This window comes from Drosophila takahashii, chromosome 2L (genome assembly GCF_030179915.1).
Source record: "Drosophila takahashii strain IR98-3 E-12201 chromosome 2L, DtakHiC1v2, whole genome shotgun sequence".
Lineage (NCBI taxonomy): Eukaryota > Metazoa > Arthropoda > Insecta > Diptera > Drosophilidae > Drosophila > Drosophila takahashii.
Genome location: NC_091678.1, coordinates 19,405,698 through 19,422,064, shown reverse-complemented (window position 1 = coordinate 19,422,064; position 16,367 = coordinate 19,405,698). Strand labels below are relative to the sequence as shown.

The window sequence follows — 16,367 nt, the reverse complement described above, 5'->3', positions numbered from 1 at the left end:
TTTGTTTACCCATTTGACCATGCAGAATATATAAGAAGGGACTTTGAGTGACTGATAATATATTGCATCTTAAAGATGTATTATAACAGTGCTACCCTATAGTCTGTGGGGTAGGGTATTTTTAGTAGAGAGCGACAACTTGTTGCGGCTCCAATAGAATTAGTTTGGTAGTAGTTATGGCTGTATGTTTTTTTTTTTTTGTTGCACGTTTAGTTAGTCAGCAGCGTTTACCGGTTAGAGGCGGGTTTCGACTTTATGCAATGCAATTTACTGCAAAACAGAAGGCGGGATTGGGCGGTGGGCGGTGGGAGGCTGGCGGTCGCGAGAATAGGGAAGGCTTATCGTTTTAGTCGGGTGAACCACCTCAAACCGCCCCTGACACTTCTATTGTACGATCCGTATTCATTTCAGGCCCCTTGAATGCCATTTCAGACTCAGTTTCGATTTCAGTTGAATTTCGTTCGACTTATATATGTTTACACAAGTAGATATATCTGCATAAGTCGGGGCACACACAAAAATCGACGTCTGAATTAACCAGTTACAGATGCGGTTCAATGCAGCTAAGCTGGGTTATAAATATACATTCATAATTTCCTTCTATATATGTATATATTTAACGGGGTGACTGCTCAACGAGTACTTAAAACACTGACTCGTCAAATATTATAAGCTGTGAAATACCTAATAGGTGTCTGTGTCTCAATGAAATGTACTTTAAGGGGATTTTCGTACGTCCGTTTCCAAGTGGAGTTGGCCTAAGACTTGGCACATGCAATATCTGCAGTGCAATCAGTCCATTATCGCCGGAAATCTAATCCATTGCCGAGCACCCTCCTAAATGAACGAAATCCAAGAGAAGTGTGCCATGTTTATCAGTTAAACCTTGCCATTCTTATCGATGGCACACTTTGTCCGGACTTAAGATCAGCCAGGTGACAACTGCATATATGCACATCTACAGGCTAGATAACCTGCATTTTGTTTTAAGAATTCCAAGCAGCTTGTGGACTGGGAATATTCCATCTCTCGGTTAATGAAAAGTGACAAACTTCAATTAATGTGCACCCCATCAATTAACCGCACGCACATATGATCCATTTCGGACGATCCATGCAATCCGATAGGATCCAAACCGATTCGAGCTGATCTTCAAACTCGTTTTTCTGCGTTGTCATCTCGGATTGACGTTTACCAAGTCAGCGAACCATGCTGCGCAAAATGAGACGGCTCTGCAATTGAAATATTTGTCCAAATTAATAACTAAATATTCAGAATATATCAAGCGAAGTCGAAATGTAAATATATGTTGCGTCCGACTGGGTCTAGAATCTAGCCAAAACTGGCTCCAAACGTCCATGACCGAAAACGCTACTAGTTTGAACTGGTAATTCAGATGGACAATCGGACCAACGGACGGACGGACGGTCAGACATCGCGGCAGACAGACACATAGCACTCAATATTTAACTCGCATACCAAATATTTTGCGTTCTATACTATACGGCAAATTAATTGAAGCGGCCCGAAAGTCTTTTATATTTGATGTCCATTAATGGGCTGTGGCGGGCGCCAAAATATTTATATATCAGCACAACATAATACTCTGGCAGAGGGTACTTAAATAAAGATATATATTACATTTTGGAATTTAAAAGAATACGAATCATGTTCTATTAATATAATTAAAGTAATATTAAAAAAGGAAACTGTAAGCATTAATCTCATTTTATTAATCTTATTTGCCTTATCAAATAGGCAATTAAAAGTGACACATTTATGCTTTATTTTTCTAATTATTAAAAACATTAATGTTATAAGATCTACTTTATAGATAACGATTGAAAACTTAAACATGGCCCATATGTTCAAGGGTATTTCAGACTTCGCCTTGGCTGAAACCAGAATATTCCTATCAACTTTACTCCAAAGACCTTTAATTCCATGAGCACACAGCATATTAAAAGGAACTCAATGGCCGGCTTGTATCGGCCAATTAAAGCCTCGAAGTCAAGTGGAAATTTCATCTCTGGATTGAAAAACAGCGTGTGTAGAAGGACAAAAGCCAGGAACCTCGAATCTTGGGGAGGGTATCAATCATAAAGATGTGCACATATGACAATATAATTATTTAAAAATAGTTTCAGCTCTCTTTATTAAAGACCATTTGCTTTCTGGGCACCGTTTTACTGAACTGGCAATTTAAACTGGTTAAGAGATAAATTTCTCTAGAAAAGTTCTTATTACAGATAGCACAAATTATCATATACTATCTTTATTAGAGGGATCAAAGATAATGATGATATAATCTAAAAATATATCAAGATTAGATATCATGTATCTCCAGCAATTTTTACGATCTAAGTTGTACTAAAAATTCCATAGATGACGTTTTCTTGTTTCAAAAGGATAATTATATTTTCACAACTATGCTGTTTTCGCCAATCGTGATACAACTAAAATAACTTAAGCTTAACCCCATACATTTTTAGACACATGCCTCTAACGAGTTTGTAACAACCATAAATCATTCAAGCGAAATCTCAACAGGTGATCGACATCGGTTAAGGCGAGAATAGTTCAAGTAAAATGCAGTAAATAAGCACTTAAATAATTAAAATAGCTACCACAAATGAAACGAATAATAGAGGCAAGGAAATTGCCACACAATTGACATTTCGAGGGTCATCGATGATGACAAGAAAATACTCGAGAAATAAAACCGAGACCGAGACCGAGACCGCAAATCGTCACGAGACTCGAATTACTTGGCTAAATTGGAGTGGATTGGATTGGATTGAGCGATCGGTGCGAAGAGATATGGAGTGGGGTTAACTGATCGAAGGCCGGCCACCATTGGGTCACGGGGTTATGTGAGTTCTGGGTTTTTTCTGTTCTGTTCACCCGGCAATATTGCGATCATAAAACTAAATAAACTGCGGAACGGGTCGGCCAAAGTTGGCTAGCTTAAATATGCCTTTTACAATGGTACTAACCATAATATCGGTCCTAATCTTTATTGGCCGCCAGAGACTTTATAATGCGACTTTTGTACCAAGGCTTCAAGGAAAAGATAAGATTGGTCGGGGAGGACAGGCGGGAATCTCCGCTCCAACTATGGGACAAACAGAACTGTCAAATCTGAGGCATAAAGCTCAGCATGTGATTTGCGGTTAGAAAAAAAGCCCACTATACCAAATAATACCTGAATATGTTTGTATACCGTGACATGCGAGTCCCATTGATACCGATTTATGGGCGGGACGTACGACCAACTGGGGATCGTTCCTGGGTGCGTCATCCATAAGGCGTTTAATAACTTAATTGGCCGCATTAGTCGTGTGCGCCGCTTTATGAGGTAAGGGAAAGTGCCAAAATCAATTGCCCTCGTATATAGGGTATTTTTAAAAATGCCAATATTCCCGAAGCCGGGGGCTGGCATTCTGCTTCGGTATTAAATAATATAACTCCATATACTATACAACACATGTAATAAATAAGCACACATTTTAATTGTTTGCACAACTCATTTGAAGTGTGAAATGTGGTAAGAACTTTTAGCAGGCAAACACCCCCAACCCCTCACCATGAAAAACATTTAATTGTGGCACTTTGCAAATATTGAGTTCGAGTGAATTTCCTAACAACATCTGGACAGGTGAACCTGGAACCGGAGACAAGCCTTTAACACGTGATTCTGTTATTTATACACAATATTTAAGGCCGCTAATTTGTGCGAAACGGAAGTGAACCCGTGCATTGGATTGAGAAAGGTTCGCTGGATCTTTTGGGGGCATCGAAACCAGTTGGATGCCATAATCGCACTTCTTATAGATACAATCATGATATTGCTACTGTATTCCATATGCGAGTCAACAGAGTAATCTAATAAATTTGTGAGAAACTCGTTGAACACTTTTTGACCTTAAACTTGGATGCTGGATCGGAGTTCTTTTAAGTGCCGATCGCAAACAGGAAAGTCTAAGAGAGAGATGGGGAGAAATGGTCTGCAGATGGCGGCAGTTTAAAAAACCGGCCAACTCATTGATAAGATTAGGATTTCGGACGAGAATGTGGAATATCTTGGGTAGAGGAGCGTGGGAATTTCCATGAGGTAGCAAACACAGGAGATGGGGAGCCCAAACAAAATTATTTAAATAAACTCTAAGTGTTGCGGATCTTTAAATTAATTTTTTGGATAAGGTATGAATGAAAAGTAAAATATCTCAGCGGTATTAAATGGCCAATTTAAATATACTTAAGAGCTAGAACTTCAGTTAGCAGACCCGTTCTAATCAAAGTACAAACCTATGTTGACTTAATTAATATATTTGTAAAGTATACATATGTATGTATAATGTATGTACATTAGGGTGGACTTATTTTGTATGAAATTTCTAAGGCCATGCTCTCACCCCTTCATATATGGCCTTTTTGTATCCTTAATCAATAAAAGAAAGAAAAAGTAAAAAATAATTAGTTTTAGTCGGTGCGCAACGGCTTTAAAGTTTATTACGCATTTTTCAGATTCATCTAGATGCCGTAGACTTGATTTTATACATTGACAGTATTTTAAAAAGTATCTTAATCACTTTCCCGAGCTATTTAACAAGCGATGGGGTCGGTGATAAAATTCAAATCGTTGGGAGACAATTACAACTTAAAAATAACAATAATAACGAATTATCAATGACTTTTAGCTTTTAACTTTTAACTATTACGGTCCCTGAAAAATAATTGTCAATATCTTTGACATTTTTCTTGACGAAAATTTTTATTGGCGAACGCAAAAGTAATAGTTAATCTTCAAAATTGTAAAATAGAATCTCTATTTTATTGTGATTCACAAAAAAAAAAAAAAAATGGTGGGTCGGGGATCGAACTCGGTCCTTTTTGTCGGGAGACAGAAGCTCTACACGTTAGGCTACGTCCAACTGTTAATATTCATGAAATAAATTTTTACTTGACTCTTTTATTCGAGCGAAACCCAAAAGTTGACATATTAAAATCTGACAAGAAATGGAATGGTGTAAATTCCTAGTTTTACACTTCATTTTTAGCGAAACTTTAGGGCCATTGCGCACCGCCTAAACGATGATATAAAATTTTTCGGTTTTCGCATAAATTTATTGGACACAGAAACCTACCATTTAAGATGTTGTTGCTCAGTTGACCTTAAAAAAGTCCACCCTAATGTACATGTTAATTTTTCCAAATTCCCAAAGTTAACTGCTGATAGCACGCCCTTTGATTACATTTGCGATTATTATCGGTCAAGTGTTTTTCTCATGCGTCGCATGCCAAGTTTACAACTTTACAGCTGCCATGCAGGAAGGTGTTGACATCGGTTGAAAATTTTGAAAATGAAAATATTTGCTCAGCAGTGGCAAACACAAATATCGTGTGTTGACTTTAACAAATTGCCCGAATTTGTTTTTAATAATATACATTATATTATATTTTTATTGTAAACTTAAAAACACATGTGACAATGTATTTGGTTTTTATATTTAAAAAGGCATCTAATCCTCATTCAATTTTGTTTGTTGGAAGATGTGATTCTAGTTTATAGACTAAAAAAAAACTTTTTTAAACTAAACACCCTTTTAATACACAAACCAATTATTCACCAAAAAAGTGACTTATTTAAAAAAAAATTACTTTCGAGATAAACTCGTCTAATGCTTTGAAGTGACATTTGTTTTTGTGATACATTTAGCTGTTTCCTTCTAATACTGCTAAGGTCTTAGATTTCATATTTATTTTTTTCCAAGTTATGGGAATTATTCGTAACTTTCTTCCAAGAAAATAATCTATAGTTTAATCTCATATTTTAGTACACTTTGAATTTTCGCGGCAAATGTTCTAAAACGAAATTTTCACATCAGCAAACTAAAATACCATTCAGTATTTAGTTGATTTTTCTCCCCGTAACCCACAGTCTGGTCACATTATGGAACAGCTGATATTTTTTCGCGAACAAAATCGCAGCGTTCTTTGATAAGATAACAGAAAATCCTCGAAACACTCGACAAATCGGAGAGCTTAAACCCAAAGAGCCTATGGCGGCAGCAGATCGAACCTCGCCCAGTCATAAAATGTGATCGAACTGCGGCGGCAGGCAGCAGGAACGCAGTATTGCCAAGCTTTCAGTTGGAGCACCGCACATCCGCGCAGGAAAATGGGCGACTGCGAGCTGATTTGGCCGGAGATCGGAGTGGATCCGCAGCATGTGTGCGAGGCGGGCGGCGAGGGGCGATTCCAGGTGATCTGCGACAAGGCGTGGCTGCAATCGCTCGAGCGGAACAGGCGGCTGACTCACTTTCCCAGTTGGCCTTCGCTGGATCGAAGGGCTTATCCCACTGGCCAGTTGGAGCATCCGTGGACGCGGATTCTGGTGCAGACCTATCGCAAGCAGCCGCAGTCGCGGGTTTACCCGCTGCCCAGAATCGCCGGCGAAGGAGCCGCATCGGACTTACCCCTCTCCTATTCGCAGGCCGTTTCCTTTGTGGCCCACACGAATTTCAAGCAGCTGTGGGAGGAGGCCTACAGGAAGTACAATGGAGCCCATGTCAAGCTGTGCAGGTCTACTTCCTCTGCGCCGTCGAGTAAGCCATCCGCTCAGGGTCAGTATCAGCTCCAGCCGCATGATCTTGTGCTCAAGGAGCTCATCCAGCGGGTCTATCAATGCCCCGTGCTGCATTCTCAACTGGATCGTGAGGGAAATGGTGAATCTACCACCTCGAGTTCCACCTTCGGCCAGTGTCATGCCAACGTCTTGCCCGCCCTGGTGGCCATCGAGTCGTCCACTCACTTCAGCGTCTTCTTTTATCCACCGGCCTTGGAATGCAGCCTGTACGATTGCATCACCTTCAGTCCGGCTTTGTTGGGCAGGAATTACAACAAGACACTGTTTGTGATCTACCAAATCCTGCAACTAGCCAAGCATCTCCAGGGACAGGGCCTTTTCCTGGGCGATTTGCGACTGCAGCACATTGTGCTGCGCGAGAATCTTTGGCTGCAGGTGCTACCGCGACTGCAGTGCAATCTACTTGAGGATAATCCAGCGGGCGAGGACATGTCCCCACTGACTCCGATGGCCAGTGAAGATCTAGGAGAGACGAGGGAACAGCAGCAGCAGCAGGTTTTGCCCTCCAGCAGCACCATGTTTGACCTGCGATTCGCCTACGATCCCGCCCACTTTAATCTGCGCGAGTATGCCGAAATGTGGTGCAATGGTCAGTTGTCCAACTTCGATTACCTCACCATACTGAACAATGCGTGCGGAAGAAGTCTGTCGAATGCCGCCCATCACCACATCATGCCCTGGGTGACTGACTTCAATGGACGCGGAGGAGCCACATGGCGGGATCTAACCAAGAGCAAGTATCGCCTGAACAAGGGCGATGTCCATCTGGATCTCATGTATTCCCATGCCAGCCAGCCTGGAAACGCGGACGCCAGTTATGCAGCTGTGGGCGATCAGGCGCCGCATCACGTATCCGATTTTCTCTCCGAGATCACCTACTTTGTGTACATGGCGAGGCGAACGCCCCAGGCCATCCTCTGCGCCCATGTGCGTCCCATCTGGGTGCCCGCCGAGTATCCGGTGTCCATTCAACGGCTCCAGGAATGGACACCCGACGAGTGCATCCCTGAGTTCTACTCCGATCCGATGATCTTCAAGAGCATCCACGAAGATCTGCCGGATCTCGAGCTACCAGCCTGGGCCACCTGTCCAGAGGACTTCATTTGCAAGCACCGCGAGGCGCTGGAGTCGCAGTACGTAAGCGAGCGGCTGCACCATTGGATCGATCTCAATTTTGGGTGAGTTGTACAGTACAGGGTTCGGAATTTAACACACATGTTAAAAACGCGTAAAATTGTATTTTACAGTGTGAGCAAAGCTTTTAAAAAGTGTGTTTTTACACAATGTGTTATTAACACGACGTGTTTTTTACACACAGTGTTTTTAACACAAATGAAAATTACATTTTATGGACATTAACAAATCGAAGGGAAAATAAAGAATATATTTCTGACGTTTAAATGTCAAAAACTCATTGTGTTAAAAACACGTCGTGTAAATAACACAAATAATATTTATGTTTCTACCATATGTAAGCTACAATTTTTTTACACACATGTCAATAACTTTTTTTGAACTTAACACTTTGACATTTAACATGTTAATAACACAAGTTTTTTACACAATGTGTTATTTTCCAAACCCTGGTTGTACTATATACTATACAACTGGAATATTAACTCATCGTCATGGGAAATTATGAATTCTTATCGGTTCATATTAAATATAAATTTATTTAAATTCCTTAATTTAATTCACAGTATTACTAACTATGTAATTCCCATTACAGCTACAAACTGAGTGGCAAGGCGGCGGTTAAATCGAAGAATGTCTGCCTTACGCTGGTGGATCAGCACAGGAATCTCAGCCAGCGCGGCATTGTGCAACTCTTTGCCAACGCTCATCCACCGCGTCGATATGCCACGCCGTGGTTTAGTAAAACCGCCCCCAGGCTAAGCCAAATATACGCGAATCCTGCGAAGCGACTGGCTAAGAGTTCGGAAAACCTGCAAGCTGACAGTGGATCATCTCATCTCTCCTTGCGTCTTGGGGATGAAGGATCGAGTGGCTCTGTTCACAGCAGTTCCGCATCTGCTTCAGCTTCGAATTTCTATGCAATTACCAACTTTATTGAGCTGCCGGATAACTATAATCCCGCCTTGTTGCTACACAATCTGGAGACCCTTGAATCGTTCTACGCCCGCACATTCCCACAACAGCGACCGTCGGTTAATCCCGAGGAAAAAATGATCAGCAGTGATCTTCTTTTTGAGCAGAACTCTGCGGAGCACTCCTTCACCAATCAACTTTTTGCCAGCGCTGAAGAAATTCCCACAAAGTCAAAGAATCTCTTGAGAGAGAAGAGGAATTGCCTGCAGCATCTGGTGAATGCCACAAGGGAGCGGGATTTGCAAGTCCTAGGATGTCTCATAGTAGAGCTCTTCGCCATGCAACGTTTGCGCCCGCTTCTGATGGGAAACGGCTTGAGTGCCACGTTTGAGGCTCGACTCTCCGCCTGCCGAACGGTGGCCGAGGTGCATCGTCAGGAGCTGCCCAAACCAGTGCGTCGAGTGGTGCGCCTGCTGCTGCAATTAGAGGGCACCGGAGAAGAGGATCTAGGCCTGCCGCAACCGCCCAATCCCGCTCAGCTGGTAGAGCCCATGTTCGCCAATCTGTTGCTGCCATTCCCCAGCCATTATATGGCTGTATATGCCCTCGTCCGATCTCTACATGCTTTTGAGGCTAATGCAGTGCTACTGGAGCTGCACACCCACTTCAGCTGCAAGGGAGGCAGGGAGTGCGCCAGGTACACAGAGATGGATCGGCAGAGAGTGCTCTTCGACCGAAAGATTGCCGAATGTAAGGTCATGTCTTGCTGTGCTCATGCAAAGAGACTGCTGGAACCCATGGCTTTTGCTTATGAACAATTTACCCCAGTTGAGTTGCTGCTACCGCATATAATTGATCTCCTGAGAGACGAGCGCACCTCGATTTTGACCGCCTGGAATTTGTTTGATCCCATTGCTCAGGCTTTGGGGGTAACGCAAACCCAACAGCATTTGCTTCAACCACTGCTCAAGTTATATGATGTGGAGGGGGTTAGTTCGCCGGAGGAAGGTGGTTCCAACAACAGTGGTGGCCATTTACGCTTCTCCGCCAGCAGTTCGTTCAAGTCGCGCAAGTCGGTGAAGCTCTATCACCACAGCTTTCTGCTCCGCCTGATTGTGCGCTTCGGACTGCGCTGTTTTCTTCATCACTTTATAGCTCCCCTTATCGAGGCAGTTGGTGGCTACAAGGAACCGGAGCAGGGAAATGGCTATCACTATCACAGTGGCGGCAGCCGGAGGACGAGCAAGAATCTCAACTTTGCCTCGGAGGAGGAGGAGCAAGCAGCTGAACCGGAAACCAAACCCGACATCGAGGAGCTGTTCACATTCGAGGACGATCACGACAGGGCGTCCACCCAGGACAGCAAGTCCATTGACTCCTTTGACATGCGACCCAGCCAGAGTGCAGCCAGTGCGGAGGAAGCCCGAGAATCGGATGGTTCGCCGGATAAGCTGGTGATCAATGAACTCATATATGGAGCCAGAATATCGCCGGATAAGCTGTCTTTGCGGGAGGGTCAAACGCCGCCCGCTTTGGTTACACCCAATATAGGTCCCCGCTCGCCCACCATCGAGATTCCCATGTGCCCAACTGCCGGTGGCATTCGTCGCAGCTTCCAGCTGAGCGCCATCGACTGCGATATTGGCTCGCGGAAGAGTGTGGACAGCTTTGAGTTGATCAACCAGGCAGTTGAGCAGCTACCTCCTCCGGCAGTGGAAACGGAGGAAGCGGAGGCCTCGGACTCTCTGCAGGCATCGGTCATCTCACGGCTGTCGGAGGCCAAGGCCGTGCAGAATAACCGCATCAGCGAGATGAGTGCCGAGAGTCTCGTGTGGCTGTCGCATCGACTGGGTCCGGTGCTCACCTCTCGTTTTATCACGAGGAACCTTTTGAAACTCCTATCGCTCTGTTATGTGGGCCAGGAGAACCTCCTGCCGGAGGTGGACGATGGTGGCTTCGGTTCCAGTCCCGATGCGGCCAACCTCAACTACTTTAGCATTGCCAATGCAAGAGTCGTGGGCGATCGGAGTGCGGCAAGGGTTCTGGAGTGTCTGATGTCCATAGCGGGTGAGTTATTAGTAATCTCAATGACTTGTGTTTTTAACACAATGTGTTTTTAACACAACGTGTTATTAACACGCCGTGTTTTTTACACAATGTGTTTTTGACTTTAAAAGTGTGCGATATTCTTAATTTAAAGTAGGACATTTTTTACCCCTCAAAATTTGTTAATTTAATAGATATTTGGAAAAAGTTATTCATAACCAAAAACATATAAATTTTTTATGAAATAGACACATTATATTAGTAACGGTAGGCAGAATCAATTTATTTACATAGCTGTCACTTAAATGTCAAAAACTCATGGAGTTAAAAACACGCTGTGTAAAAAACACGTCGTGTAAATAACACAAATGACATGTGTGTGTTATTTATGTTTCTAACATATGTAGGCTACAATTTTTAACACACATATCAATAACTTTTTTGAACTTAACACTTTAACGTGTTAATAACACAAGTTTTTTACAGTGTGTGTTATTTTCCGAACCCTGAATCTCATTGAAGGAGCACCTACTAATCCCTCGTCCTTCTTAATTTCAGCTCTCTATGGCGAGAACTTTCTTCTGCTGCAGTACTTCCCCCACATCAGCGAACTCATTGGTCTGTGCTCCAAACGAATCACTGGCAGTTTAGAGGGAGCCATAATCAGTTCTCTGCAGCTGCTTAAGTACATGGTTCCCTGTCTAACCGATGCCAGCATCATGGAGCATCTTCAGCACATACTCCTGGACGCCATCCTGTTGCCCATTTTGCGCCTGCTGAGCTCCACGAATCTTCTGATGCCCAGCGGTTATTTGGGGCGCTCGCTGTTGGCTCGCAAGTTTCTGGATGCAATTTATGCCTTGAGTGTTCGCCTGGGATCGGATATGACGCGGGAGCACCTCTGCCAGTCGCTCCTCAGTCCCTTTTTCTTGATCTTTAACAAGGCCTTTGGATTGCCCAATGACTTTGCCTGCGATCTGGCTAATCTTTCGCTGGCTGGCGGTGCATCGCAGCAGGAACGCGCTTTGGAGGAGTTGAGGGATGTCTTTGGACCGGAGCTGGCGCATACCGCCTACCTTACTTTCCTGCGATTCCTGGGCGAGGCCAATATGAAAAGGACCCTGGGAAACCTGGAATTTGTGCTGACCCTGTGCCACGAACACGAGCAGCCCAGTGAAAGTGGAAAGAGCAAAACTCAATTGTCAGCGAGTGTGAGTTCCGGACAAGATGTAGACTCTGTGGATGCCACTTGCGAACTGGCGGCCAATAGCTTCGGCACCCAGATCGTGGGAAATCGCCTGCAAGTGGCCAGAAGCAATGTTGAACTGCTCGATATGGTGGCCTATAAACTGGATCAGATGCCCAAAACGCGGCACTTGAAAGGCAACTGGTTGGCCTACTGGCGCAATGAAACGACGCGCAGTGAAAAGGATAATCAGACTCTAAATCTGAAGCAAATTCGGCTGCAGTCCTTTGTGGGTCACACGAACTCCGTGAGAGCTATTTATGCTTTGGATAATGAGAACAGCTTCATTTCCGCCTCGAAGGATAAGACGGTCAAGCTGTGGTCGCTGCGCAGCGAAGGAGATGGTCGCAAAACGACCGCCTGTCAGTTTACTTATACGGCTCATAAAAAGTCCATAAACTCGCTTGGCTTCCTGGAATCCTTGCGTTATGTGGTCTCCTGTGATTCCGGCATTCATCTGTGGGATCCGTTTATCGGAAGGCCTCTTGGCATACTAGATGCTCCTCGTCACAGTGCTGTGACGGTGGTCAAATGTCTGCCCTCCCATTCCCCACTGGTAATTGCGGGTACAGCAGAGTCCACTGTCAAAATGATCGATGCCAGGAGTTTTGAGTACGTCAATGAGTGGCGGGTATGCAATGCTACGTTGCCCAATGCCACTGTCCGTTGTCTGGCGGTCGCTCCATCAGGGAATTGGCTGGCCGCAGGACTCTCGTCTGGGTGCATTGTCCAGCTGGACACGCGCACCGGAATGGTGATCAATTCGTGGCGACCCATGGAGTGTGATCTGCTGCAGCTAGCGGCCCCAAGTGATCAGTTCCTGGTGAGCTCCGCTTTGGATCACAGCCTGGCCGTTTGGCACGCTCTAGATGGAATCATGCACTACCAGCTCAAGTAAGTTGTATATAAAGCAGGATTCGGAAAATAGCACACACTGTAAAAAAAACTTTTGTTATTAACATGTTAAATGTCAAAGTGTTAAGGTCAAAAAAAATTATTGACTTGTGGGTGAAAAATTGTATCCTACATATGTTATATATGTATCATGTCATTTGTTTCATTTACACGATGTGTTATTAACACGACGTGTTTTTTACGCAGCGTGTTTTTAACACAATGAGTTTTTGACATTAAAGTGTAAGAATTGTATGTCGAACTAAAAAAAGCACGGTTTTCTAGAGTATAGAATTCAGATATGCTTTGAAATGGTTAAAACTAACATATAAGAGATCATGGCTCATACTGGTTTTTCATTTTCCCTTCGACTCTTAATGTCTGTGAAATGTAATTTTCATTTGTGTTAAAAACACAGTGAGTAATAAACACGTCGTGTAAAAAACCAAAGTGATCTGAGTGTGTTAACAATTATTTTTCACATTTTCACACTTTTGTATTTGACTCACATATGAACAATTTTGCTCACACTGTAAAATACAATTTTTCATGTTTTAACGTGTGTGTCAATTTCCGAACCCTGATATAAAGTGATGTATCAGAAGCAGTTACTTAAACTATTATATTTTCTAGACCTCCTCCAGAACCCGCCCATTTCCTGCAGAGCGTTGGCTCTTCGTTGGTCTATGCAACTACTGGAAACCGTGTGGGCGTCTATGCGGATGTGGCCCATTCGCACGCCTTCAGCACGATCACCAAACTCCGCTCGGAGACATTCCGCGGTGTGCTCACCTCCCTGGCTGTGTTGCCCTTGAATCGAGCCTTCCTCGCTGGCAACGAGAGCGGAAACATAGCCCTGCTTTGTTAGAATGTCAGGGCTAATGTCTATACCATAATTTGATATTATATTCTAGTTTATTTTATATCCAACGGCACCAAATATTATTTTAAAGCAGCTAACACAGATTGGACGTCGCTAGGAAGCCTTTCCCGCCTAACCCAATGAATTTAAATGCTACATATTTATTTACAATCGCACAACTAGCCCCGTCGGACAGTGGAACATCCATAGCGACGTTCTTGGAGCATACAGAAATTAGTAATACTCGATGCGATAATTATACAATGTAAAAGCATTCCAGATCCACTATTCATGTATATTTATATTTATGTCTGTACATTAGAAGACAAATTTGTATTTACAAGTAACTACTTAAGCTGGAAAGAGGTAAAATATTTATATAGAAATATACGAACAAAATACACCATCAATTGTGTTTATTTTTACGTTTACATTTGTATCTAGTAACTGATTTTAAAATATAGGGATTATATTTAATTTGTATTAATAATTCAGTGGAAAAAAAACAAACTTCAACTTATATTTTTTCAGGGACACCTACATTTTAAGAGGTTGTTTTTAGCAACTCAAATTTCGGGTTTTTGAAAAACCTCTTGCTATGGAAATACGGGAACATTTTTGAAGGAACCCAGCAATTGCTTTTGGGTTGTTTTTAGATAGTCCAGTTTCGTTCTTTCATTTTAAATAGCGCGTAATGCGAATTGCGGGATTTATTTTGCAATATAAATTAAAATAATTACTTAGGTAAATATTTTTTAAATATTTCATTTTTTAGTATTTCTTAATTCAAGCTGCCAAGAGAATAAAATTCAGATGAACAATTTTTACTGAAACATGCGCTCTATTGGACTTTAGGATGTGCTTAAAGTCCCGACTTGTCGCTGTTAATCTGTTGTTTTTCCAGCGAACTGGGGCTTGTGAAGTGGGGCTTGTCTATAAATAAGAACCGATCGTGTGTGAAAGCTCTAGTCTTGCTTGACCATTCTTCTATAGCCATGCGTTGCCTAGCTCTGATCGCACTCTGCCTGTTCGCTCTTTTGGGGTTGGCTGTGGGCAAAAAAAACCCCTGCGAATGTGTTAACAACTTTGACCCTGTCTGCGGATCGGACTCAGTAACCTACATCAGCCCGTGCAAGTTGAACTGCGAAGCGAGGATCCAAGGACGCCCCATTACTATCAAAAAGGGTGGAAGGTGCTAGCGACCGGAATATGGAGATCGAACTGGTTATAACCGACATATGTATGATGCAAATTGGAAAACAAATACATGTTAATTGTGAAAAAAATTGAATATATTTTTTAATCTTCTGGTATTAATTAATTGAATAAACTAAGCTGAAATTGTAAATAAAGAAAAGTTTTAATAATTTACGTAACCAAAAATAATAGTCCTTAATATCCAAACTTTATGAAAGGGGTTACTTGGGTTCTTAAAAGTTTTGTAAAGATCTTCATAATTTAGAGTCGTAAATCCTATCCTATTCCTAAGAGTGGCACTTTTAAAAAACTTTATTAGCAAAACAAACTATCAATCCGTTTGCCTGTGATACTCCCGGAAAGTTGGCCAATTTAGCATTTTTCGAACTTTGAGGTTCTTCTGCTAAGAATTCTTGCGTCGGGGAACTTTTTGGAAAACGCACTTTAACTTGGAAAGTCGTAACGAATTCAAATTTATCGCATACATCGAGGTAAATTTAAAAAGCATTAGATTTGTAACACAGTGTAATATTAAAAAAAAAATAAAATTACTTAAACGGAATCCTCATTCAGAGATTATTTATGCTCACACCCGAATAAAATTAATATGAAACGTAGATCGATTTTACATTATTTAAGATCAATGCTAATTTGATATGCGGCCAGGTAAATTTGACCTTGTCGAAAGGAGTATTTCCTGTAAAAACAATATGGGTTTTGCATTACCTGAAATGTACATGGCCATATCGATTTTACGGGAACATGATTTTTTGTGTGCAGTGCTTCGTGAATAACCGATAACGACTTTCCATCGCAGTCGCAGTCGTAACCCTGAAACCAGTTTGCGGGACGCAATCAGAATGATTTGCTCGCTCAATTTTTCGCAGAGTGCTTCTTTTTTTTCTCGATTTCCTTTCTCGCATCGCCTTGAGCTGGGCCAATGAACTTGCTGGGAGCAGCAGCAACCACAGCACGGCAGCAACATCCCAGCAGCAATATCACAGCAGCAACATCACAGCAGCAACGGACATTGCATTCGACGGGCTGAGATCTCCAGGGTTTCAGAGGGATGTGGGGAGAGTGCGAGTATCTGGGAGATCGTCCATTCGAAGGCGTTGCATTTATTTTTGGGCGATGGCGATGCCGATGACGATGCGGAGATGCGGACGTTGTCGTCTCTTTATGGCAACTTTTTTGCATTGGCATTTCTGTTGTGCTGCTGCTGTTGTCGCTGCACTTTTGCGATGTCTGGAGTCAGGTCGACTTATGCGTAAGGCAATGATTCTGGGCGCTTGTTACAATGAGGATTTACAGAGGACAATAGTGCGTCTAACTCCGGCAGCACCACTGCCACCCACTTTTGGCCACTGGGAGTGCGACTCTCGACCAGGTGGCTCTGGTCGGGATTGGGTTTGGGTCGGTCG

The 16,367-nt window shown here is 42.8% G+C and overlaps 2 protein-coding genes across 2 annotated transcripts; both read left to right on the top strand.

Moving 5' to 3' along the window:
- The first annotated feature begins 5,959 nt into the window (after positions 1-5,959).
- Positions 5,960-14,147, top strand: Wdr81 (WD repeat domain 81). Its single transcript, XM_017156499.3, has 4 exons — positions 5,960-7,827; positions 8,379-10,765; positions 11,303-12,884; positions 13,518-14,147. The coding sequence occupies exons 1-4, from the start codon at positions 6,182-6,184 to the stop codon at positions 13,750-13,752; spliced, it is 5,850 nt and encodes a 1,949-aa protein (XP_017011988.2). The 5' UTR covers positions 5,960-6,181; the 3' UTR covers positions 13,753-14,147.
- Positions 14,148-14,741: 594 nt separating this feature from the next.
- Positions 14,742-14,945, top strand: LOC108067451 (PI-actitoxin-Avd5a-like). The gene has a single exon (XM_017156461.2). The coding sequence runs from the start codon at positions 14,742-14,744 to the stop codon at positions 14,943-14,945; it is 204 nt and encodes a 67-aa protein (XP_017011950.2).
- The last annotated feature ends 1,422 nt before the right edge of the window (positions 14,946-16,367 follow it).

Excerpts from the sequence above, each read along its gene's own strand:
- Wdr81 (XM_017156499.3), top strand. The coding sequence starts at position 6,182 with ATGGGCGACTGCGAGCTGATTTGGCCGGAGATCGGAGTGGATCCGCAG. Across the intron at positions 7,828-8,378 it reads TGGATCGATCTCAATTTTGG|CTACAAACTGAGTGGCAAGG; the intron begins GTGAGTTGTACA and ends TTCCCATTACAG. Across the intron at positions 10,766-11,302 it reads GTGTCTGATGTCCATAGCGG|CTCTCTATGGCGAGAACTTT; the intron begins GTGAGTTATTAG and ends TCTTAATTTCAG.
- LOC108067451 (XM_017156461.2), top strand. The coding sequence starts at position 14,742 with ATGCGTTGCCTAGCTCTGATCGCACTCTGCCTGTTCGCTCTTTTGGGG.